Consider the following 22,220-nt stretch of genomic DNA (forward strand, 5'->3'; position numbering starts at 1 on the left):
CTCAGAACTGGTGCTGTGGCTCAAGTGGTCAGGCCGTGGCCTTAAGGTGAAGAGCTAAGGGAGAGTGCCCCAGCTGATCAAGCCCCATGGCCAACAACAACAACAACAAAAAAGGCAACACAGCCAGATTGATGGCTCACAACTATAATCTTACCTAATTGGGAGGTTGACACTGCGAAGATTATGTTTTGAAACGAGCCTGGGCAGAAAAGTTTGAGGGACTCTGACCCCCTTCTCAACTAATAGTTGGGTCCACTGACACACACCTGTATCCCAGCTACTTTCAGGAAGCCTGAAATATGCAGAGGAAGAGCTAGGCAGGAAGTAAGACCCTTGTTCAAAAATAATCAGAGTAGCCAGGCACGGTGGCTCACGCCTGTAATCCTAGCTACTCAGGAGGCCGAGATCTAAAAAGTCTGTGAGACTCTTATCTCCAATTAATCACCAGAAAACTGTAATTGGCACTGTGGCTCAAGAGCTGGGGCAGTAGCCTTAGCTGAAGAGCTCAGGGACAGTGCCCAGGCCCAGAGTTCAAGTCCCATGACCGACAAAATAATAATAATAATAGTAATAAGAAGAAGAAGAACACTATTCAAGGGTTTGAGATCTGAGGATCCTGGTTCAAAGCCAATCCAAGAAGAAAAGATCAAGAGATTCTATCTTCAATTAGCAAAAAGCTAGAAGTAGAAGTGTGGCTCAACTGACAGAAAAAGCCATGTGAGAGAGGAAAGCTCTAAATTCAAGATCCAGGGCTCTCCCCCGCAACACACAATTACTGCCAGAAATGTCCTGGGACTGATCATAGGTCATTAATCTTTTCCCAAAGCCACCATCAATCGGGTGAATTTCCCTAGAAGACTTCTAAAGCCCATTAACATCTGTCAGAATCTGGTGTGGTGGCATACACCTATAATACCAGCACTTGAGAGATGGAGGCAGGAGGATTGAGAGTTTCAGGCCAGTTAGAACCACGGGGTGAGTCTCAAAATAGGAAAGGCATCAGGAAATGGCTTCAGCATTTCATTAGGAAGACAGCCTGCTCAGCTGGCCATAGACGTCTCCTGTGCCATGGGTTTGGAACTGTCTCCTCTAGAGTCACTAGAGAATCTATTTCCATGGGATTGAAATTGTACTGTTCACCCCTCCTGCCTCACCTCTAGTCTGACTTTGGTCAGCAAGGAGGAGAGAGGCGCCCAGAGACAGCAGTGAAACAGCCCCTGAAGAAAAGCCACCTGCTTACAGAATATCACCTGATGGCAAAGTGAGATCTGGACTTAGTGTGAGACCAAGGCTCAGGGGTCCCCCGGGGGGGAGGGAACTTGCCTCACAATCATCTTTTAAATCCTCTTCCTTGTGTTAGTGAGTTGAACTCATTGGCTCAGGCGTGTGGTCTTCTAGTCTTACTGTTTTCCCTATTCTTTAAAAGTACAGAAAAAATAATGTGCCTTGTCCCACATTTTAAGATGACATCTAAAAATTTTAGTCTTTCATTCAAACAGTTACAGAGATGTTGGTACAGTGGCATGTACCTGTAGTCCCAGCTCAGGAGGGAGAGGCAGGAAGATCATTTGAGCTTAGCACCAGTCTGGCGAACAGTGAAACCCTGGGGCGAACAATCAATTACAGCGAATATAATTTCTATCTTTTTGTGTGGTATTGGGATTTAAAGTTAGGGTACTCTACTATTACTGCCATGCCTCCAGCCTGGGGTGTTTTTTTTTTTTGCCAGTTATTTTGAAGATGAAGTCTCACGGATTTTTCTGCTTAAGCTGGCTTCAAACTTCCATCCTCTGGATCTTCCTCTCTTTGAGTAGCTAGGATTACAGGTACGAGCACTGTTGCCAACAATTTCTTGTGTTTTCAGTTACTAATATTAAAAAAACTACTATAAAATTCCTTTTTTTTCTACTCCTGGATTTTAGCTCAGGGCCTGAACACTGCCCTTGGGTTTTCTCAAGGTTAGAGCTCTATCACTTGAGACACAGCACCACTTCTGACTTTTTCTTTGTATGTAGTACTGAGGAATGGAACCCGGATCTTCATGCATGCTAGGAAAGCACTCTACCACTATATAATTCTTTTAAGTAACTATATGCCATTAGAAGTCCAGATCCATGATGATATATTTTAATACATAGAAAGAGCTTCAATAATAAGACAGAAATTTCTATTGTCCTTTCCTCTATTCCTTTCTTCTTTTCCTTCTTCCCTTTCCTCACCCTTCTTTCCCTCCTTTGTATTCCTCCTTTTCTTCCCCCTCCTTCCTTCCCTCTCTCCTTCCCTCTTTCCTTTCTCTCTTTCCTTTCCTTTTTCCTCTACTTCCCCACCCCTCCCCTCCTCTCCTCTCTTCTCTTTCAGTGTCATTACACAGCCCAGACTGACTCCAACTCACCGACCTTATGTCTCAGTCTTCTGAGTACTGGGATTACTGGTGTGCACCATCTAGCCCAGCTGCATTTTTTTTTCTGCTATTCATATCTTTTAACTTGTTTTTTTGTTGGTCATGGGGCTTGATCTCTGGGCCTGGGCACTGTCTCTGAGCACTTCCAGCTCAAGGGTACTGCCCTACCCCTTTGAGCCACAGTGCCACTTCTGGTTTTCTGGTAGCTAATTAGAGATAAGAGGGCCGGGAGTTTGGCCTAGTGGTAGAGTGCTTGTATAGCATGCATGAAGACACAGGTTCAATTTCTCAGTACCACCTACATAGAAAAAGCTGGAAGTGGTGCTGTGGCTCAACTGGTAGAGCTATAGCCTTGAGAAAGCCCATGGACAGAACTCAGGCCCTGACTTCAAGCCCTAGGACTGGCAGAGAGGGGGAGGGGTGAGGGAGAGAAAGAGGAGAGAGAGAAGAGAGAGAGACAGAGACAGAGACAGACAGAGAGAGAATCTCATGAACTTTAATGCCTAGGCTGGCTTTGCACCACGGTCTTCAGCTCTCAGCCTCCTGAGAAGCTAGGATCATAGGAATGAGCCAGCAGCACCTGGATGAAGGCATTTTAAAGCACCTTTTCAGAGTCTGTGCGTTGAAATAATGTATACATGTGTAGATTAAAAATTTAACTGCCTGTGATGAAAACAACACAAGCATGTTATAAGCTTTGATGATTATTCTATTTCAAAAGTAATTTTACAAGAAATATGAGATGGAGAATGGAGAAGACTCTTTTCTTTTTTGGTCAGTTATGAGGCTTGAACTCAGGGCCTGGGCACTGTCCCTGAGCTTTTTTTGCTCAGGGCTAACAATCTATCACTTTGAGCCACAGAGCTACTTCCCATTTTCTGGAGCTTACCTGGAGATGAGTCTCACAGACTTGGGCTGGCTTTGAACTGCAAGTTTCAAATTTCAGCCAACTTGAGTAGGTAGGATTACAGGAGTGAGCCACTGGCACATGGCAAAACTTTTTTTAAAAAATTTGATTGGTCATAGGGCTTGAACCTGGAGCTTGGGCACTGTCCCTGAGCTCTTCTGCTCAAGGCTAGCACTCTCCCACTCGGAGCCACAGCGCTACTTCCAAGACTTTTTTTTTTTTTAGTATATTTGTGAACAGCAGATAAATAAATGAGTAGCCAAGAGTGTGTGGAGTTTCTTTCTTATGGCAATACAATCTGATTTGAAAAATTAATTCTGAGTTACATATGAAAAATCTTTATGAGGTGCTAGTGGCCTATGCCTTTAATCCTAGTACTTTGGAGGCTGAGATCTGGGCTGGCTTTGAACCGCAATCCTCAGATCTCAGCCTCCTGAGTAGCTGGGATCACATGCATGAGCCACTAGTGCCAGGCTTATACATACATATTTTTATGATACTGGGGTTTGAACTCAGAGCCTTGCACATGGCTAGAGGTGCTCTACCACTAAGCAATACTTCTATCCCTATGATTCCCCCCCCGTTTTTTTTGGTTGGTTGGTTTGTTGATTGGAGGACTTGAACTCAGGGCCTGGGCACTGTTCCTGAGCCTCTTTGTGCTTAAGGCTAGTACTCCACTACTTGAGCCAAAACCTCACTTCTGGGTTTTAGTGATTAATTGAAGATAGGAGTCTCTTTTATGCCTGGTCTGGCTTTGAACTACAGTCCTCTGATCTCAGCCTCCTGAGTAGCAAGGATTCTGGAGATGAGCCACCTGTGCCAGGATTGGTAGTCATTCTTAGAATAGAGTCTTGCTTCACACCTGAGCATCCATCCACCTACTTTATGGTTCTTATCCTTGCTGGAATGAAAGATGTATGCTACCATGTTCAAAGTTCTTCCATGGAGCTAGCGTCTCATAGACATTTCTCCCTAGGTGGTTAGATCAGTGATCCTCTTGATCTCAGCCTCTCATGTAGTTCATAGAATGATAAATATGCACCTTTGCTCCCAGTTATGGGTTCAGAAGGCATCTCATGGACTTTCTGCCTGGGCTAGCCTTAAACCTTGATTCTCTTGATGTAAGCCTCAAAAGTATCTAAGGTTATAGGCTTGAGCTTCTGGTGCACACCTTTTTATTTCTTTATTTGTTTCGGTGTATATTGATTGTTCAAAGTGTTACCATGGTAGCACACACATATATGCACACATTGTGCTTTAATCAGATTTACTCCCTTTATTACTCTATGAAATTCTTCTGAGTCATTAATGATAAACCTATCTTTTGTGCTAGAAATGAGGCTTAGTGGTAGAGTGCTTGCCTGGCACGCATGAAGCCCTTAGTTAGATTCCTCAGTATCACATAAACAGAAAAAGCCAGAAGTAGTGCTGTGACTCAAGTGGTAGAGTGCTAGCCTTGAGCAAAACACAGGAGCTCAGGGACAGCACCCAGGCCTGAGTATTTCTTTTCTCAGTTCAAAATCACACATTTCTGTAATTGAGAGAAACTCATAGGTCTATGATGAGCCAATTAGCAATGGCTGGTGGGTAGATTCGGGCAGCAAAATATAGCTGCTTAACCGTGAAGACAGGATATGCTGTTCTGTAAGAGCAGGGAGTGGGACCTGATCAGCCAGCCCAGATGATGGCCTGGTACAAGCTGGTCTGTGCACTAGTCTGTGACTTGTTGTGAGCAGGAAACTGTGCTTTGTGCTAAGAAAGGAGCATCAATTTGGAAAAGGATCTGATATCAAAAAAGAATCTGTAAGTTGCCTTCTCTCATATACAGAGGCTAGATCTAAACTATACCAGGGCATGATAAAACCATACAGCATTCTTAGACATTCCTATGCAGTGAGACCAAAGGAGGATATTTTTGGAGAGGGACAGGAAGGCGTAATGCTCATGTGCCTCTGATTGTATAAAATGTTATTTATCAAAATGAACTTCTGAAGTACATGGTAAGCAGAAGAATACATTCAGGCTGCGGTGACAATGGCTCGGATATCAGAATATGTCAAGGTTGCCAAATGGCTTCCGAAGCAATATACTAAAAATACACTTAGCCTGCCATTAGCGTTTATGTAAAATCAAATGTAAAATGTGGAGAAGCAAGATGTGCTTCTGTGGACTACTCCACAGTGTGAGCCATGCTGACATACGCAGATACACCAAATGAACAGTAAATACAAACCATGCCAGCATTCTGTCTGAATGCTCAGCAAGTAAACCATCATCTTGTAATCCTTGGTCTTAGGCCTGATTTTAAGTAGGCCTTTGCTCAGCTTGTTCCCATGAATTAGCATCTCCACTGCATCCTTGCTCAGGTTCCTCTGGACCTTTCTCCACTGTTTTTTTTTTTTCTTTTTATTTTGCCAGTCCTGGGCTTGAGCTCAGGGCCTGAGCACTGTCCTTGGACTTTCTCAAGGCTAGAGCTCTACCATTTGAGCTACAGCACCATTTCTGGCTTTTTTCTATGTATGTGCTACTGAAGAATGGAACCTGGGTCTTCGTGCATGCTAGGCAAGCACTCTACCACTAGGCCAGACTCCCAGGCCCTCTCCACTGGTTTTTTGAAAGATTGCCTTCTAAGACACATTCTTTTTCTTTTGTACCAGAACTGGGTCTTGAACTCAGGACCTCCTGCTCTCACTTGGCTTTTTCACTAAAGGCTGGCCCTCTATCACTTGAATCATACCACTACTTCCAACTTTTTTCCATTTAATTGGAGAAAAGAATCTCACAAACTTTTCTGCCCAGGTTAACTCTGAACCCAAATCCTCAGATCTAGATTCCTTGGTATCTAGCATAACAGGATGAGCCACCATTTAAAAAACATTTCTTTTTCCAGGCAGGGTCTTGTTATACGGTCCAGACTGGTATGCAACTCATACTCCTCTTGCCTCCATCTCTCAACTGTTGGGATTACAGATATATGTTACACTGCCCAGTACAAAATCATTCTTAGGCACCTCACAGAATATCCTTTCCATAGCTTTGCCAGACCAAACTTGGGTGATTTATTTGATGGTCTTAAATGTTACCCATGTGACAACTAATTTTGTCTAATTTGACTTTTAAAACTATCTCCCATGCTTTTAGATTTATGCATTCCATTGTCTGATGGATGTGTTCTGGACCATCCCTTAGGATATCCCAGCTACTTCCAACTGAATGACCCAAGTAAGTTCTGGGGCATTGCTTTCCACCATCAACCTCACCACCAATCCCTATTCTCTGCCTTCTCTATTGCCATGTCCAGACGGAATACATGGTAGTGTTTCTCGTTCTTTTCTCTACTCTTTGTCCAACAGTAAAACATTCCTCTGGGCTGATGTGCTCGTTTGTGGGTACTGTGGCTTATCAAACAAACAGCATGTTAAGTATTCTTCACTCTATTGCTTCAGTGTGTCTTGATCCTAATTACTGTGTTGGAATCATTTCCAGGATTGGAACTGATTTTCCAGGTCTCTACAACGTCCCCTTTAGGGAATTCACACTTTGGAAGCTTTCCTCGTGACAACAAAGATGAGAATAACTCAGTACTTATTCAGTGCCATGACAGTGGGCACGAGGAGTGGAGGAAAGTTAAGAGGGCAGTAGTGGGAGGTTGGCTTTTGGGTACGTGTGGCTCTTGTCCAGTTTTATCTTCGTGTCTCTGGTTCTCTCGTGTTACCTTCCATGTTCTCTTGATTTTTTTTTTTTATAACTGCCCTGAGTGGTTTTGTCTTTGGAATTTTTAGGTGCATAACATTTTATCTACAGAGGACTTGGAGACATGAGATAGACATTTCTGTGTTCTTTAAACCACTGTCTTATCTCCTTGTTAAACCACTTGTCTTATCTCGTTTGTTCTTTCTGACTGAAATGGCAGAGCACTTATCTAGCAAACATGATACTCTTATCAATTCTCAATACTGTAGGGGGAAAAAAAGAAGAGAGAGAGATTGAGAGAGGGAGAGAGGAATGTTTATATAAATCGTGGTAGCTAAAGTGTTTGATGTTTCATCAGGTTTGGATCAAACACATTCCCTTATCTCATACTAACTCTATGAATGAAATTTTCTTATTGACCTACTCTTCACCCAAAGATACTGAGGCTTCGAAAGATCCATCAAGACATGTCTGAAGTCACAGATCTTCTCCGCAATGTGGCAATGTGGTCAGGACTTGAGGCTCCAAGTGCTGTCCCCATCTCCAGCTGCCTTAGCCCACGGGCTCCAAGGTTTCACCAGCGTGGCTCAGCTGGTGCAAGTCATTTGCAGCACAGACTACGAGCTTTGTTCTGTGTAACCAGTGGCTTACGCTGAATTCATTTACGCATGCTAGGTCATACTTTTGTCACACAAAGACAAAAATGCACTGAAACTTACTGGTGATGAGAAAAGCTTTCTCCTGATCTAAATAATACCATAAAGCTTTTGATAACCTCTTTTTTTGTTGGTTGGTTGGTTGGTTTTTGGGTCAGGGGGCTGGAACTCTGGCCTGAGCTCTTCAGCTCAAGGCTACTGCCCTACCCTTGAGCCACAGCCCCACTTCCCCATTTTCTAGTGATTAACTGGAGGTAAGAGTCTCTCGGCTTTGTATTGACCGGGCTGGCTTTGAACCCCCATCCTCAGATCTCAGCCTCCTGAGTAGCTAGGATTACAGGCATGAGCCACTGCACCTAGCTTTGATAACCTCTTTGAGTTATTCTTCAGACTCTGGGAAGAAAAGCTTTTAATACCAGAGAGTTTCAAAAGATGCCGTGGCTTCAGTTCCGTTTTCCAGCTGTGTAACTCTCAGTTTTGGGTTCAACATTTTTTTTCATATATTTTTATTGTAATTAACAGAAGGGTTATATTATATCCACCTGATAGAAGGTACATTACTTCACAAATATTGATACCCTTTCTCATGTCATGGTCATTTTTAAAAAGCAGTCTATTAACGGACATTACAGAGTTGTATTAAGAGCTTAAATAGGCTAATAAATCTAAAGCCCCAAGCACAATGATAGGTGCATAGTAAAATGAATGGTAGTTTTTTTGTTATCATGCCACTAGCTGATTGCAATTAGGATAAAGGTGTCCTTTGAGAGCAGTGGACAGGAGTGGAGACAGAATGACTGGCAGCAAGTGAGAGCATCTAGTGGAGTAAAGACTACTTAACTGTTCTGCTAAGAGTGTGACTTAGAAAAGGAGAGATGGGACAGCCTGAAGGTGACACAGGTTAAGCGGGTTTGGTAAGTTTCCATTTTAAAGTGCAACTAAACATTTGAAAGATTATATGACTTGGTGGAAAACAGGGAAAAAAACTGGAGAGAGCGAGGGAAGAGGTGACATGGTCCAAAAAGAAATATACACCGGGCATGGTTGCTCATGCCTATAATTCTAGCTACTCAGGAGGCTGAGATCTGAGGATCAAAGCCAGCCTGGGCACTAAAGACCATGAGACTCATCTCCAGTTAACCACGAGAAAACTGGAAGTGGTACTTGGCTCAAGGGGTAGGGCTGTAGCCTTGAGATGAAGAGCTCAGGGCCAACACCCATGTCCAGGGGTAGGGCGGCAGCCTTGAGTTGAAGAGCTTAGGGACAATGCCCAGGCCCAGACTTCAAGCCCCACAACTGACAAAAAAAAGAAAAAAGAAAAAAGAAATATACTCATTACTTGACTTAGGTAATTGTAACCCTCTGTACATCACCTTTTAAAAACAGTATTTTTTAAGTGAAAGAGTAAAAGTAATAGAGAAGGTAGGACTGAAGATAGAAGGATTAGAGAGAAGTATGGGATCTGGTGCATCAAGAATCAAGATGGAGGTCGAAGTATGGCTCAAGTTTAGAGTGCCAGCTTAGCAAGAGGAAGGCCCCGAGTTCAAACCTTCAGAAACAAATACAACAAAACAACAACAGATCCAAAGCTTTGGTGTTACATTCCTGCAGTTCTAAGACTCAGGGAGATAATGTAGAAAGATCACAAGTTTGAGGCCAGTCTGGACTATATAGTGAGACTCCATCTGAAAACAAACCAAGTAAAACACAACTCCAAACAAGAAAAATCAGAAGCCTTGCGAAGACGTTAATGTTTTACTTTGAGACAGCTGTGTAAGAGATGATGGGTGAGGGCGTATTTGAAGATGGAGGTGCGAGAGCAGCCTGATCACTTCCATTTTCAAAGGGAAGTACAAAGCATCATGTTAGCTAGCTTCCAAGATGACCTCCAGTCACCCTCACTTCCTGGTTCTCTCTTGTCTGTTGGCTATGTAGAATTCCATTGTGTATATATACCACATTTTCTGTATCCATTCATCTGCAGTAGGGCATCTGGATTGTTTCCATCGCCTGGCTATTGTGAATAGTGCAGAGATGAACATAGCTGAGCAGGTGTCCTTATCATATCCTGGGTTATAATGTTCAGGAGATGCCCAAGAGAAGACACTGAATTTTTATGTTCCAAGCCTCTAGTTCCTCTTGCTATGTTGTAGTCCTATGAAATGTACACACAACCATAGTGCATTAGTATATTATTTCTGAAAATAGAGTATGAGGACTGTTGCTTCCATGTTGGATGCAGGAACTGAACAATGTGGGGTGCATTAGTATTTTTGTAAACAAGTTGGGAGCCACCTGACTAGGTGACGGTTAAATATGTAGACTCCTGCAGTTGGTTCTTAGAGAAAGTGGTCCTGGGGATCTGGATTTGGAATAAGGTCATATGGCTTGTTTGAATAACCATTGAGTTAGTGGATTATTGAGAGGAAAGGTAAAAGTGAAACAGGGGATACTAACACTAAAATTAAAATTGAATGTTGATTCATAGCTCAAATATTTCAAATAAATATCATGCTATGGGTTTATAAAAAAATTTCCAACTGGAGGTCATCATGTTAAGGCAAGACAAACCATACCCAGAAACACAAATATTGTATTTTTGCTTATACGCAGACTCTAGACCTAAGAGGCTATAACATGATCTAATTATAAAAGCAGGACCCAGGCAACAGCATGTAATATACTTGGCACAGGTGGCTTTAATGGCACTGTGAAACACGGATCTTGGCATTAAAATGAAAACAAGGTCGTGTCAGTTAATGATGGGGAACTCTTGTCATGAGGCAGATTCCACCACTGAATGGACATCAAAGAGGAGCTCAAACAGACCTGGAGCCTTAGATGCCCAGGACTGCTGAGCTGTGCATGTAATTTTATGATAAAGGGTTGTTTGTAAGTAGATGTATGCTCCAGAACACTGAAAAATGTATATCTAGTACAGTACATATATGAAGTCACATAACATATACTAACTGCTATATTTTTACACACCTGTCAGCACAGTAGATTTGTTTATACCAGCACCACCACAGATGTGAGTGCTGAATTGTGCTCTGATGGTGCTACCTCACTAGGCATGGGATAATCTCATGAGATTATAGTTGCTTATGTGGTTCATTGTTAATGGAAGTGAAATGAGGAATATACTGTACAACTATAGTGGGTTCATAGGTATTGTAAATGTCTTGCAGGTATTTAGAATAGAATAAAACAAAACACCAATGTTCAATGATAGTTATGTAGGGGAAATTTAAAAAAAAACATCATTTTTAAAGCTTGGTTTACTTATTGCCAGTCGTGGGGCTTGAACTCAGGGCCTGGTCACTGTCTCTGGGCTTCTTTTGCACAAGGCTAGCTCTCTACTATTTGAGCTACAGTATAATATCTGGCTTTTTCTGTTTCTGTGGTACTGAAGAATCGAACCCAGGGCTTCATATATGCTAGGCAAGCATTCTACTGCTAAGCCACATTCCCAGCCATTAAAGCTTGTGTTTCTGACAAATAATTTAAGGAAGCTTATTATTTTGAAACATCTTCAGAATTGTAAGCAGGAAGAAAGGAAAGGACACTTTTTCTTCCTTTTGAGAGTTTTGGATAGGAATTTTTAAGTATCTGGTGATATTCAGGAGATTTCAGAAAAACAGAATATCTGATCAGAATGAATATTTTTCCCCAGCATGTAGTAATGTGAGGTTAAGAGGAAAAACAGTAGGTATTTGACTATACACTTAGAATTATAAATGTATAATAACAAACATGGAATATTCACATCATTCTATAAAAAACTCTTGATAACCAAATTATATAGGCAATTCATAACTTGAAAATACAATTGCACTTATAAAAAACAGTAAAACACATTAAAATGCAAAGTAGTTACTTCCTAGGAGTTAATAATGATTTTTAAAATGTCATATCTATGTTTTGAACAAAATTGATGTATTACTTTTGTATTAGGACAGAAATGTGTCAAGGGCTGTGGTTATAGCTCAGTTGGTAGATAGGCTTTCCTAGGCTTTGGAGTTTTTACTTGAAAAAAAATGGAAAACCAACCAACAAATAAGAAATTCCTTTCCTTTTTTTTTTTTTTTTGTGGGTCATGGGGCTTGAACTCTGAGCCTGGATGCTGTCCTTGAGCTCTTCAGCTCAAGGCTACTGTCTTAACTTTGAGCCACAGCCCCACTTCTCATTTTCTAGTGATTAACTGGAATCAAGAGTGTCATGTTCTTTAGTGCCCCAGCTGGATTTGAACAATGATCCTCAGATCTCAGCCTCCTGAGTAGCTAAGATTACAGGCTTGAGCCACCATGCCTGGCTGACCTGGGCTTTCTGAAGACTAGAGTTCTCCCCCCACTTAAGACCCAGCACCATTTCCAGCTTTTTCTATGCATGTGGTACTGAGGAACCAAACCCAGGTCTTAGTGCAAGGTAGACAGACTACCACTAGGCTAAGCTCATGGCCCACGGGTATGGCCTCTGTGTTTATCTTTTCTTTTTCTTTCTTTTTTGCTGGTTCTGAGGCTTGAACTCTGAGCCTGGGCTGTCCCTGAGCTCCTTTATGCTCAAGTAGCACTCTACCATTTGAGCCACAGTGCCACATCAGATATTTCTGTGATATAATAAGAGATATAAATCAGACTTCCCTGTCCTGGTGGGCTTCAAGCCAAGATTTAAATATCCTCCTGAGAAGCAAAGACTACAGGCAGGAGCCATCAGCTGGCTTATGTTTATCTCTCCCTGCAACCACACTGTGTGTGGCTTTAACTCAGGGCCTGGCACTATCCCTGAGCTTTTTGGCTCAATGCTAGAGCTCTATCACTTTGAGCCACTTCTAATTTTCTAGTGGTTAGTTGGAGACGAGTCTCATGGACTTCCCTGACTGGGCTGGCTTTGAACTATGATCTTTAGATTTCAACCTAAGTAGCTAGGATTACAGGCATGAGCCACTGGAGTCCAACTTGTGTTTTCCTTAATCTGCATCTTTTTCTTTTCCTTTAAAGATTTGATATTCACTTGCATATTGTAGGAAAAGGATGCTATGTTATTTTGTTGAAACACTGATAAAGGAACAGAACCTGAAAAAGTGCTCATGCAAATGCAGGTGTATAAATAGAGGTTTTTCTGTGTTAGTTATTTCTGGCATGATGAATAGCATATTTTTAATGTCAGTGACGAAGGAATTGTAAGAATTGTAGGATCAGGTTAGGAGAGTAGTTCTGCTTGTGGGAGATGACTTTTGTGTTTATTAAGGGAAATAAGTATATAACAATCTTGTAGGGAAACTTGGTATTTGGTAATTATGGAGAAAATGGCAGAAGACAAATACTTGAAAATATTTTACATGATGAGAATGTCAATATACATGATTATAATTTTCATGCTAAGGGAAAAAAATGAAGGAACATACAGTCATTTTCTTAAGAGAAAACAGTTGAAATAATTAGATCTGAAGAAAAATCATACCATAGAATGAAAGTAGCAACTTTTTCCATGCTTTACTGCATCTTTCTTGTTTCATACCCCCAGAAAACCATTTCCAGATTAATGTCTCATCAAAACAAAAATAGTGGTGAGATCTATCACAAGCAGTTGCTTCCATAGTCAACACAAAATGTAGAAAATACTTGGATTTGTTTCATATATATGCAGAAACAAATATAGAGTAAGAAGTTTTAGTACAATTTGTGCATTATAAAATCCAAATGCTTATTAAGCCACAGCTTGACCAAGTTTTTTCATTTAATTTAAACCCATTTTTAACTCTCTACATCACAGATAATTACTTTCATTGTGCACCCACTGGGGCTATTTTTATTGGCATATTTAATTGTGAATGGACAAGTTCATCTCATACAAACTGTACAAGTTCCCAAGGGCCCTGAAGTCAGAATGAGCTGAATGCTATGGGTCCTCAACTACTTTATCTCTGTGTAACATGGTTGCAAACATTTGGGCCTGTGTTCTGAGCACTTCTTTAAAAAGGATTGCTTTGGATTCCACCAAAAGTATTAAAAGAAAGTATCACTTTCATCATCCTTGTCTTTATGCCTAAGCTTCTACTAATTTCTACCAGTCTTACTAGGGAAATGCTGGAGTGAAGCCTATGGAACGCTGTGTTCCACACCATGAAAGCACCTTTTCCATTTCAGAAGAATGGTAACCCTTCATGTTACATTACAGAAACCTGAACAGGGAGGATTAACCAAATTCCATTTGGACTTAAGCATCTTAAAACCTGCTCCAGCCAGCTTCGTTCTGTATAAATTCAAAATCTGCATTCGGATCTCAATTCAAGATAGTCCCAACTGCAGTATTTCATGAAGAAAAACTCTTCCCATTTGAAGAAATAATTCGGTTCCCGAGACTCTTCATTGCAACTGGGGCACAGTTGAGCATACAACACCTTGGGGCCTTGAATTGCACACGAAGCTTGGCTTTCTTTTTGCTCCACAATCTTCAGAGTATCTAGGAAAAATATTAGATTCAAAAGAGGCTCTCAGCCCAGCGCCGGTGGCTCCCTCCTGTAATCCTAGCTACTCAGGAGGTAGTGATCTGAGGATCGAGTCCCTGAGAATCCTATCTCGAATTAGCCACCAAAAAGCCCGAAGTTGGGGCTGTGGTTCAAGCGGAAGAGCAACCCCCGGAGGCGGGGAAAAAAAAAAATTAAGGGACAGGGAGGATGCTGTGTCTCCCGCACGTAATCCTAGCTAGTCAGGAGCCTGAGATCTGAGGCTCCCGGTTCACAGCTAGCTCCTGCAGGAAACTCGATGAGACACTCACCTCCAGTCAGCACCAGAAAACCAGAAATGGAGCTGGGGCTCACGGTGCCTTGAGCGGAAGAGCTCAGGGACAGCGCCCAGGCTCAGAGTTCAAGCCCCATGACCCCCCCAAAACCTCAAACAAAACAAAGAAGACTGAGGTATAGGGCCCAGTCCTGCGTTCAAGCCCCAATACCAGCTCCAAAAAAATGGAGGCAGGCTATGGTCTGTCTAGGATAGTTTTGCTTTTGGGAGGAGGGGGAACCTGACCAGACCATCCAGCAGTGGACCTTAGCCCCTGCTGCCCCCCAGCGCCCTCCCCCTGGCTCCACCCACCGAGGCTGGAGAGTCTCTTGACTGGGTCTCAGTGAGGAAGCCCCGCCCACCCGCGACTTCCGGCGCCGCAGGAACTTCCGTCCCTGGAAAAACCGGGCGGTGTCCCAAAGCCTTCGGGGCGGCCCCGGAAGTGACGCAGAGGGGCGACTTCCATTTTGTGGAACGCCGGAGCTGCTAAGTGCGTCAGTTGTGGGGAGACGAGAGCGAGCTGTGTCCCGGACTGAGGGGCGGCAGACGGCTCCGTCTCAGACTGCGGGCCTCTCCGGGTCAGGCCGCCGAGGACCGCGTCCGGCAGGTAAGGAGCTCGCTTTTGGGGGCGCGGCTCCGTGGTCGAGACGTCTCCCTGGCCGCGCGGGTGGCGAGTGGTCGGGGCTGCTGTCTCTGCGGAGGACGGAGTCTGCGAGCGCGGTCGCGGAGGTGGGCGATGGGCGCGTCTCCCTGTCGGCCCTGCTGGCAGTGATTGCGCTCGTTGCCACGGCGGGGCTGCGCGCCCCTCCCTGTCGTTCTCAGGTCTCTGTTGCTCCCTCCCCCCCCACCCCGCCCCGGGGCCCTAGGCCCTTGGCTATGCCCGAGGTGTCGTTAGGCCTCCCTGCGAGCGGGGCACCGCGACCGGCGGCCGTGGCGCCCGGCGCGAGGAGGGCGTTTGGCACGCGCACTCGTCCCTCGCCGCTGTCTGTGCAGTAGCCATTTTGTGCTGCCCGGCCGCCCTCCGGCCTGCTCGCCCGCGGCCGCGTGCGCAGGCGCGGTTGTGGCGTCGCCGGATTCCGGCTTCCAGCGCCTGTGACGCGGCCGCGGGGGGCGGCGACGCGCGCGCGCGCGGCCCGTCTCCATTGGGCCTGCCTAGCGGGGGGCGGGGTCGCCCCGCCCGCACTTCTCGGCCTTTCCTAACTGCGGCAGATGGGAGGGGGCGGCCCCGGAGCCGAGGGCAGAGTGCGGCTGCGCAGTTCCCCGAGGTGGCAGTGGGCGTTGCGGTTGTTGCGGTCTTGGACCGGGGAGAGGGGCAGGAATCGTGTGTGTTGACTATCGGAAGGGGTCCTGGCCTACCGGCAGTCCCGTTTAACACAGGTCTGGGTAAACATTATGCCGTGGAGGTGTTTTGTCCGGCTGACCAGGCGTTCCTCGTAGCCATTCATTTGTATTGTTTGGGTTGAATTGTATCCCGACAGGAAACACTGGCCGGACATCATGAGTGGCTGTCGGGTGTTCATTGGACGGCTAAACCCAGCGGCGAGGGAGAAAGACGTAGAAAGATTCTTCAAGGGTTACGGACGGATCAGAGATATCGATCTGAAAAGAGGTTTTGGTTTTGTGGTAAGTATTTACAACTGGATATTTCCTGTTGTGTACCCAGGCAGTGACGAGTGTTTTGATCTTCACTGAGTCCAGGCAGAATGTTTCCGGAAACGTGGCGACCTTGAGGTGGTGAATTTTAAAATGGGTTAGAATAACCTAACACCCGACTTGCTGGAAACCACTCCCAGTCACTCCTCCATTGAGTTATCTGTGTCTTGACGTTAAGAAACTTTTCCTCCTGTCTCACTTTTTTTTTTCCTGCTAGTCTTGAGGCTTGAACTTAGGGCCTGAGCACTGTCTCTGAGCTGTTTTCGCCCTAGGCTAGCACTCTACCACTTGAACCACAGCCCCACTTCTGGCTTTTTCAGTTTATCTGGTACTGAGGAATCAAACCCAGGGCTTCCTGCATGCTGGGCAAGCACAGTACCACTAAACCACAGCCCCATAATATGATCTGGTTTTTGTTTTGTTTTGGGTTTTTTTTTTTGCCAGTTCTGGGGCTTTAATTCTCTACTTGGGCACTGTCCTTGAACTTTTTTTGGGGGGAGGGGTTTATCTTGGATGGGACTTGAACTCAAGACTTGCTGGTGGTTAATTGGAAATAGGACTCATGGACTTTTATGCCCCTGCTGGCTTTGAACTTTGATCCTCAGATCTCAGCCTCCTGAGTAGCTAGGATTACAGCCATGAGCCAGCACCACTTCCACATCTCACATTTTTTGTGATCTTAAGATGTTGTGCCTTTCATGTTCAAAGCCTTAATTGTCATATGCTTACGTTTTAGGAATTTGAGGATCCAAGGGATGCAGATGATGCCGTATATGAACTTGATGGAAAAGAACTTTGCAGTGAAAGGTGAGAACTTAATTGGGTAATAGAGTCGATTATTTCAACGGAATTTTTTTTCAGTAGATGATGTATATGGCACAAGTATACAGTGTGTTTCCCCCCCCCCTTCCTCCTTTTCAAAGGGTTACTATTGAACATGCTAGGGCTCGATCCCGAGGTGGACGGGGTAGAGGACGCTACTCTGATCGTTTTAGCAGTCGCAGACCTCGAAATGATAGACGGTATGTGATGGGTGAATGGTGGTTTTGGATAATCATTACTACAGATTTTGTTAAGGTTTAGGAAGCACTAGAAATACATGGTCTGGGACTCATTCATTTGTTCCACTCCATATTAAAGCCCTACTGAGTCCAAATAAGACAAACTCCGTGCAAGTTGTTTGACTCATTTGGCATCTCTGCTTGAAACTTGACCACAAACACAAGAAACATACATGATTGCATTTTTCCATTGTGACTTTATTTCCCTCCTCAGAAATGCTCCACCTGTAAGAACAGAAAATCGACTTATAGTTGAGAATTTATCCTCAAGAGTCAGCTGGCAGGTTTGTTGAAATTGAGTTTTGAGTTAATTCAAATGTGGATTTTTTAAATGTTCATGGGTAGTTAATAATTTTTAAAATAATTTTTTATTAAAAGTAGTTTTATATTTAATTAAATGGATTTAATTTATTTAGTTTTAAATTTTAATTAATTGTAACTGGGGGAATGTTTTAAATTTTAATATAAGTGATATAATGTAAATGTTTTGAGGATATTTTTTCATGTTTTTAAAAATCAATTTTAACCAAATATTAAACCCTTTATTTGCCAGCCTATCTGTGTCGTTGGCCTTATGACGAGGAGTGCCTGTGGGTTATCCTAATCGTTGTCTTGGTCACTCTTGGTTGGGCCTGGTTGACTTTGCCAGTCAGCTCCTACAGTGATCAATTGGCCACCTCTAGATCTGTGTTTGCCGGTCTAGACGTAATCGGTGCACTTACTTGAAGTGCGGGTTGCAGCGATCCCAGAGCGTTGATAACGTGATCTGATCCCTAAGTTGAGAGCTGTCTTCCTGTAACGCTTCCGAATAAGAGGTCCTGGTCGAAAAGAGTTGAAAGATACGAAATTAGTTGGTCGTTGGAATCCTGATCGCAGTAAAGTGGTCCCTGGTAACTGCACAAGAGTAAAACATGTCTGCATCGCCAGTAGTCTGCTAATAGGGAGGGCTGTGCGATTAAAGGCTTCCATCGATTGGGTAGTATCCTTCAAGTGGGTGGCGAAGAGCCAGTCGGGCTTATGTCATGAAGGTTTCTCCGACCGATTAATGGTTTGCTGCTTGACTAGCCTAGGGAAATATTAATAAAGGTAAAGTAAAATTTTTTAATGACATATCGGGCACAAAATAACTGGTGTCTTTGTAAATGTTCTTTTTTATTTATATAAACTTCTACTTTAGTCTTTACTTTAAAAATATGTACTGTTCCCTTTTTTGTTTTGTTTTCTGTTTGTTTTTTTTTTTTCTTTTTGTACTGAGCTCAGTATAGACTAATACTCTTTTAATGATAAAATCTAAATTTCCTCTTAGCATTTTGCTTAAAAGCAATATGCTATATGATTATTTCGTGCCCCGACATAATTTTTGAAATCTGATAGAATACAAGTGTGGTATATTGCCATGTTTGTACTTTATCTAACAACTTCTCTTTCAGTAGTCTTGTTTTTTACCATGTGGTTGTTTTTTGTGTCACCTTTCCTTTTCTCTCCTTAACATGATTGTCTTGTGTTAAGGATCTCAAAGATTTCATGAGACAAGCTGGGGAAGTAACCTTTGCGGATGCACATCGACCTAAATTAAATGAAGGGTGAGTGTGGCCTGGAACTTGTGAGCCTTTTTAAATATCCTCAGAATGTTGCCTTGAACATTTCTGAGGCCTTAAGGTTGTGCATACTTGATGAGTGGTTCTCCCTCTGGCACAGTTTTGCTCACTAAGCCCAGTGTTTGGGGATTGTCATAAATGGTTGTCGGTACTATTGGCATCTAGTGGTTAGAAGCTTAGTTAACACATCCATCCCACAATAACAGAGTTCCCTCACCGGTGAGAATTAAGTGATTCAAAAGGTCAACAACAGTGCCAAGACTTTGCTATATATATATATATATATATATATGCCATGTTGTCCATCAGAAATAAGATTTAATAGAGCCATAGCAAAATGAGTTAGAACTATTTTAGACCACTGTATTTGTGTTATAAACTGTTTTTGTCATCTCTTCCCCTCCTATTTTAGGGTGGTTGAGTTTGCCTCTTATGGTGATTTAAAAAATGCTATTGAAAAACTTTCTGGAAAGGAAATAAATGGAAGGAAAATTAAGTTAATTGAAGGCAGCAAAAGGCACAGGTATCTTTAATGTTTTTAAGCCAAAGTTGTATTTAGTGGCTTTATAGGACCCGATACATAGGCTAAATTTGTTTTTCTTTTCCCTTTCTTGCCCTATTCATAGTAGGTCAAGAAGCAGGTCTCGATCTCGGACCAGGAGTTCCTCTAGGTCTCGGAGCCGATCTCGTTCTCGTAGTCGCAAGTCTTACAGCCGGTCCAGAAGCCGGAGCCGGAGCAGGAGCAAATCTCGTTCTGTTAGTAGGTCTCCTGTGCCTGAGAAGAGCCAGAAACGTGGTTCTTCAAGTAGATCTAAGTCTCCTGCATCTGTGGATCGTCAGAGGTCCCGGTCTCGGTCCCGGTCCCGGTCCAGGTCCAGATCAGTTGACAGTGGCAATTAAACTGTAAATAACTTGCCCTGGGGGCCTTTTTAAAAAAAAATTCCCAAACCATACTTGCTAAAAATTCTGGTAAGTATGTGCTTTTCAGTGGGGGGTATTTGGATGGGGCTGGGTTGGGCTGGATTTCTTTGTAGATGTGGACCACCAAGGGGTTGTTGAAAACTAATTGTATTAAATGTCTTTTGATAAGCCTTCTGCTCACATTTTTGTGAATGTCTGAAGTATATAGTTTGTGTATATTGATAGAGCTCTTTTATAACTAAAGCAACATAATTTTTTTGTACTAGAAAAAATTTGAATATTTTAGTTCCCGTTTGTTCAAATATGTTGATTACATATTACTTTAATGCCTCAATTAAACTAATTGTTGGCTTTAGACACTTAAAAGAGCTCTAAATTTGCTTGTATATAAAGGCTTTAGTTTTCCTTGTTTGGTCAAGGGTCCTTCCACCTACCTATTAACAGCTGCAGAACAAAAACATTAAAGCAGCTGTTTGTTATTGATAATAAAATATTACCAGAAAAAAAAAACATTTTGTGTCTGTGTGAAGACATACTGTTTTTCCCATTCATTTCTACATTTATCACATAAAATTCTTGTTTTTTTTTCTTTTTAATACTTTTGTGTATTTCTAGTCTAGCAGTCAGTAGATTATTGGAAACAGACAACTGATGGTTGTATGCCAAGAAAAATTAACACTATCTCAGAAATAAATGGCTGTGATTCAAGAGGTAGAGCATCTAGTATTTATTTATTTAATTTATTTTTTTTAATCTTTTTTTTTTTTTTTTTTTTTGCCAGTCCTGGGCTTGAGCTCAGGGCCTGAGCACTGTCCTTGGACTTTCTCAAGGCTAGAGCTCTACCACTTGAGCCTCAGCACCACTTCTGGCTTTTTCTATATATGTGGTACCAAGGAATCGAACCCGGGTCTTCGTGCATGCTAGGCAAGCACTTTAACCACTAGGCCAAACACTCGGCCCAGCATCTAGTATTTAATGTGAGGCCCCCAAGTCCAACCTTATAGCCCAAGCCAAAAAAAAAAAAAAAAAAAAAAAAAACCAACAATCCTTCCTGCTGGACTATAGTAGGTCCTTTTATGTATGGCATGTGGCCTTGGTTGTTTTGTGTTTCATCTGTTTTTCTGTTTGGTGGTTCTGGGGTTAGAACTTGGTGCTTGGCGTGCTTTATGCTCACTGAACTATGGTTATTTTTGAGATATGGTCTCTTTTTTTTTTTTTTTTTTAATTTTTCTTTATTTTTTTTTTTGCCAGTCCTGGGCTTGAGCTCAGGGTCTGAGCCCTGTCCTTGGACTTTCTCAAGGCTAGAGCTCTACCACTTGGTCACAGCACCACTTCTGGCTGTTTCTGTGTATGCGGTGCTGAGAAATCCAAACGCAGGGCTTTGTGCAGGATAGGCAAGCACTCTTCCACTAGGCCATGCTCTGCATGCCTGGCTGTTTATGTTGAGAAATCTGTTTACTTGGACTTTCCTGGAACTGTGGTCCTCCTGATATCAGCTTTATGCCTCGAGAGGACCACCAGGCATAAGTGCATCCCTGCACCTAATTAGTGATTGAGACCTGATATTGGTGGATAGGCCTGCCTGGCCACTAGCACTGGGTCTCATCTAATTCTTTATGGGTAGTTTTAGAGTGATGAATTGGTTTTGAATTCAATCATAACCTTCCTCATATTTTCATATAACTGTTCTAAGTAAACAAGTCTGAGCAGATGTCAGCTGGATACTAGAGAAGACAGTTTGAACAAAAATGGGCAAATGTGTAAAAATATGCTTTGGTGGGTATAGTAGTCCCAGCCATTAATCTTAGCCATGAATACAAAACCGTTGGGCTGACACTACCTCAAGTACTTGTCATGGTGAGACATGACTGCACTGCTAGTTATATGGGAGGCAGAGGTAGGACTGCAGTTTGTAGTCTCTGGGCAAAATAGAGAACCTCTCCCTAAGACTGACATGTGGCTCAAATGGTTTGCTTGATTCAGTGCAAGCCCCAGACTTAACCCCCACCCCATTAAAAATAGTTGGTCAAATGGGTGATTCTTGTGAGTATATTTGTCCAAACTTTTAAACTTGTAGTTTCAATTGTAGTTGATCATAATGATAGAAAACCCACAGGAGCTGGGCACCATGGCTCATGCCTGTAATCCTAGCTACCCCGGAGGCTTGAGATCTAAGGATCACAGTTAAAAGGCAACCAGGTCACTAAAGACTTTTATCTCCTGTTAACCACTGGAAAACTCCAGGGGTAGGATGGTAGCTTTGGCTGAAGAGCTCAGGGATAATATCCAGGCCCAGGTTTAGGGCGGTCTTGAGCTGAAGAGCTCAGAGGCAGCTCCCAGGCCCAAAGTTCAAGCCCCAGAACCAACAAAAAACAAGTATTAATTTCCATCAATCCTAATGTGCATGTGGGTAATGTGCAAAATACATGTTAGTAGATGTCAGCTGGGTACTATAGAAAATAATGTGAAGAACTCACAAATATGTAAAAATATGCTTGGGTGGGTATACTGGGCCCACCCAAATAATCCCTTTAGGAAAAAAATTGAA

At 42.9% G+C, this 22,220-nt stretch overlaps 1 protein-coding gene across 3 annotated transcripts; it reads left to right on the plus strand.

Moving 5' to 3' along the window:
* Positions 1-14,890: 14,890 nt before the first annotated feature.
* On the plus strand, positions 14,891-19,852 carry Srsf5 (serine and arginine rich splicing factor 5). Of its 3 annotated transcripts, none has more exons than XM_090344368.1 (8): positions 14,891-15,046; positions 15,918-16,062; positions 16,829-16,899; positions 17,016-17,114; positions 17,368-17,437; positions 18,663-18,736; positions 19,164-19,274; positions 19,381-19,852. In XM_090344368.1, exons 2-8 carry the CDS (start codon positions 15,937-15,939, stop codon positions 19,649-19,651), a joined length of 822 nt encoding a protein of 273 aa, XP_090200494.1. In that variant the 5' UTR covers positions 14,891-15,046; positions 15,918-15,936; the 3' UTR covers positions 19,652-19,852. The 3 variants fall into 3 exon arrangements, with proteins under 3 accessions (XP_090200494.1, XP_090200492.1, XP_090200493.1); XM_090344366.1 differs by having other exon boundaries at positions 14,893-15,046; positions 19,378-19,852; XM_090344367.1 differs by lacking the exon at positions 14,891-15,046 and adding an exon at positions 15,792-15,816 and having other exon boundaries at positions 19,378-19,852.
* The last annotated feature ends 2,368 nt before the right edge of the window (positions 19,853-22,220 follow it).

Source organism: Megascapheus bottae, chromosome 14, assembly GCF_031878675.1.
Source record: "Megascapheus bottae isolate mThoBot1 chromosome 14, mThoBot2.hap1, whole genome shotgun sequence".
Classification (NCBI taxonomy): Eukaryota; Metazoa; Chordata; class Mammalia; order Rodentia; family Geomyidae; genus Megascapheus; species Megascapheus bottae.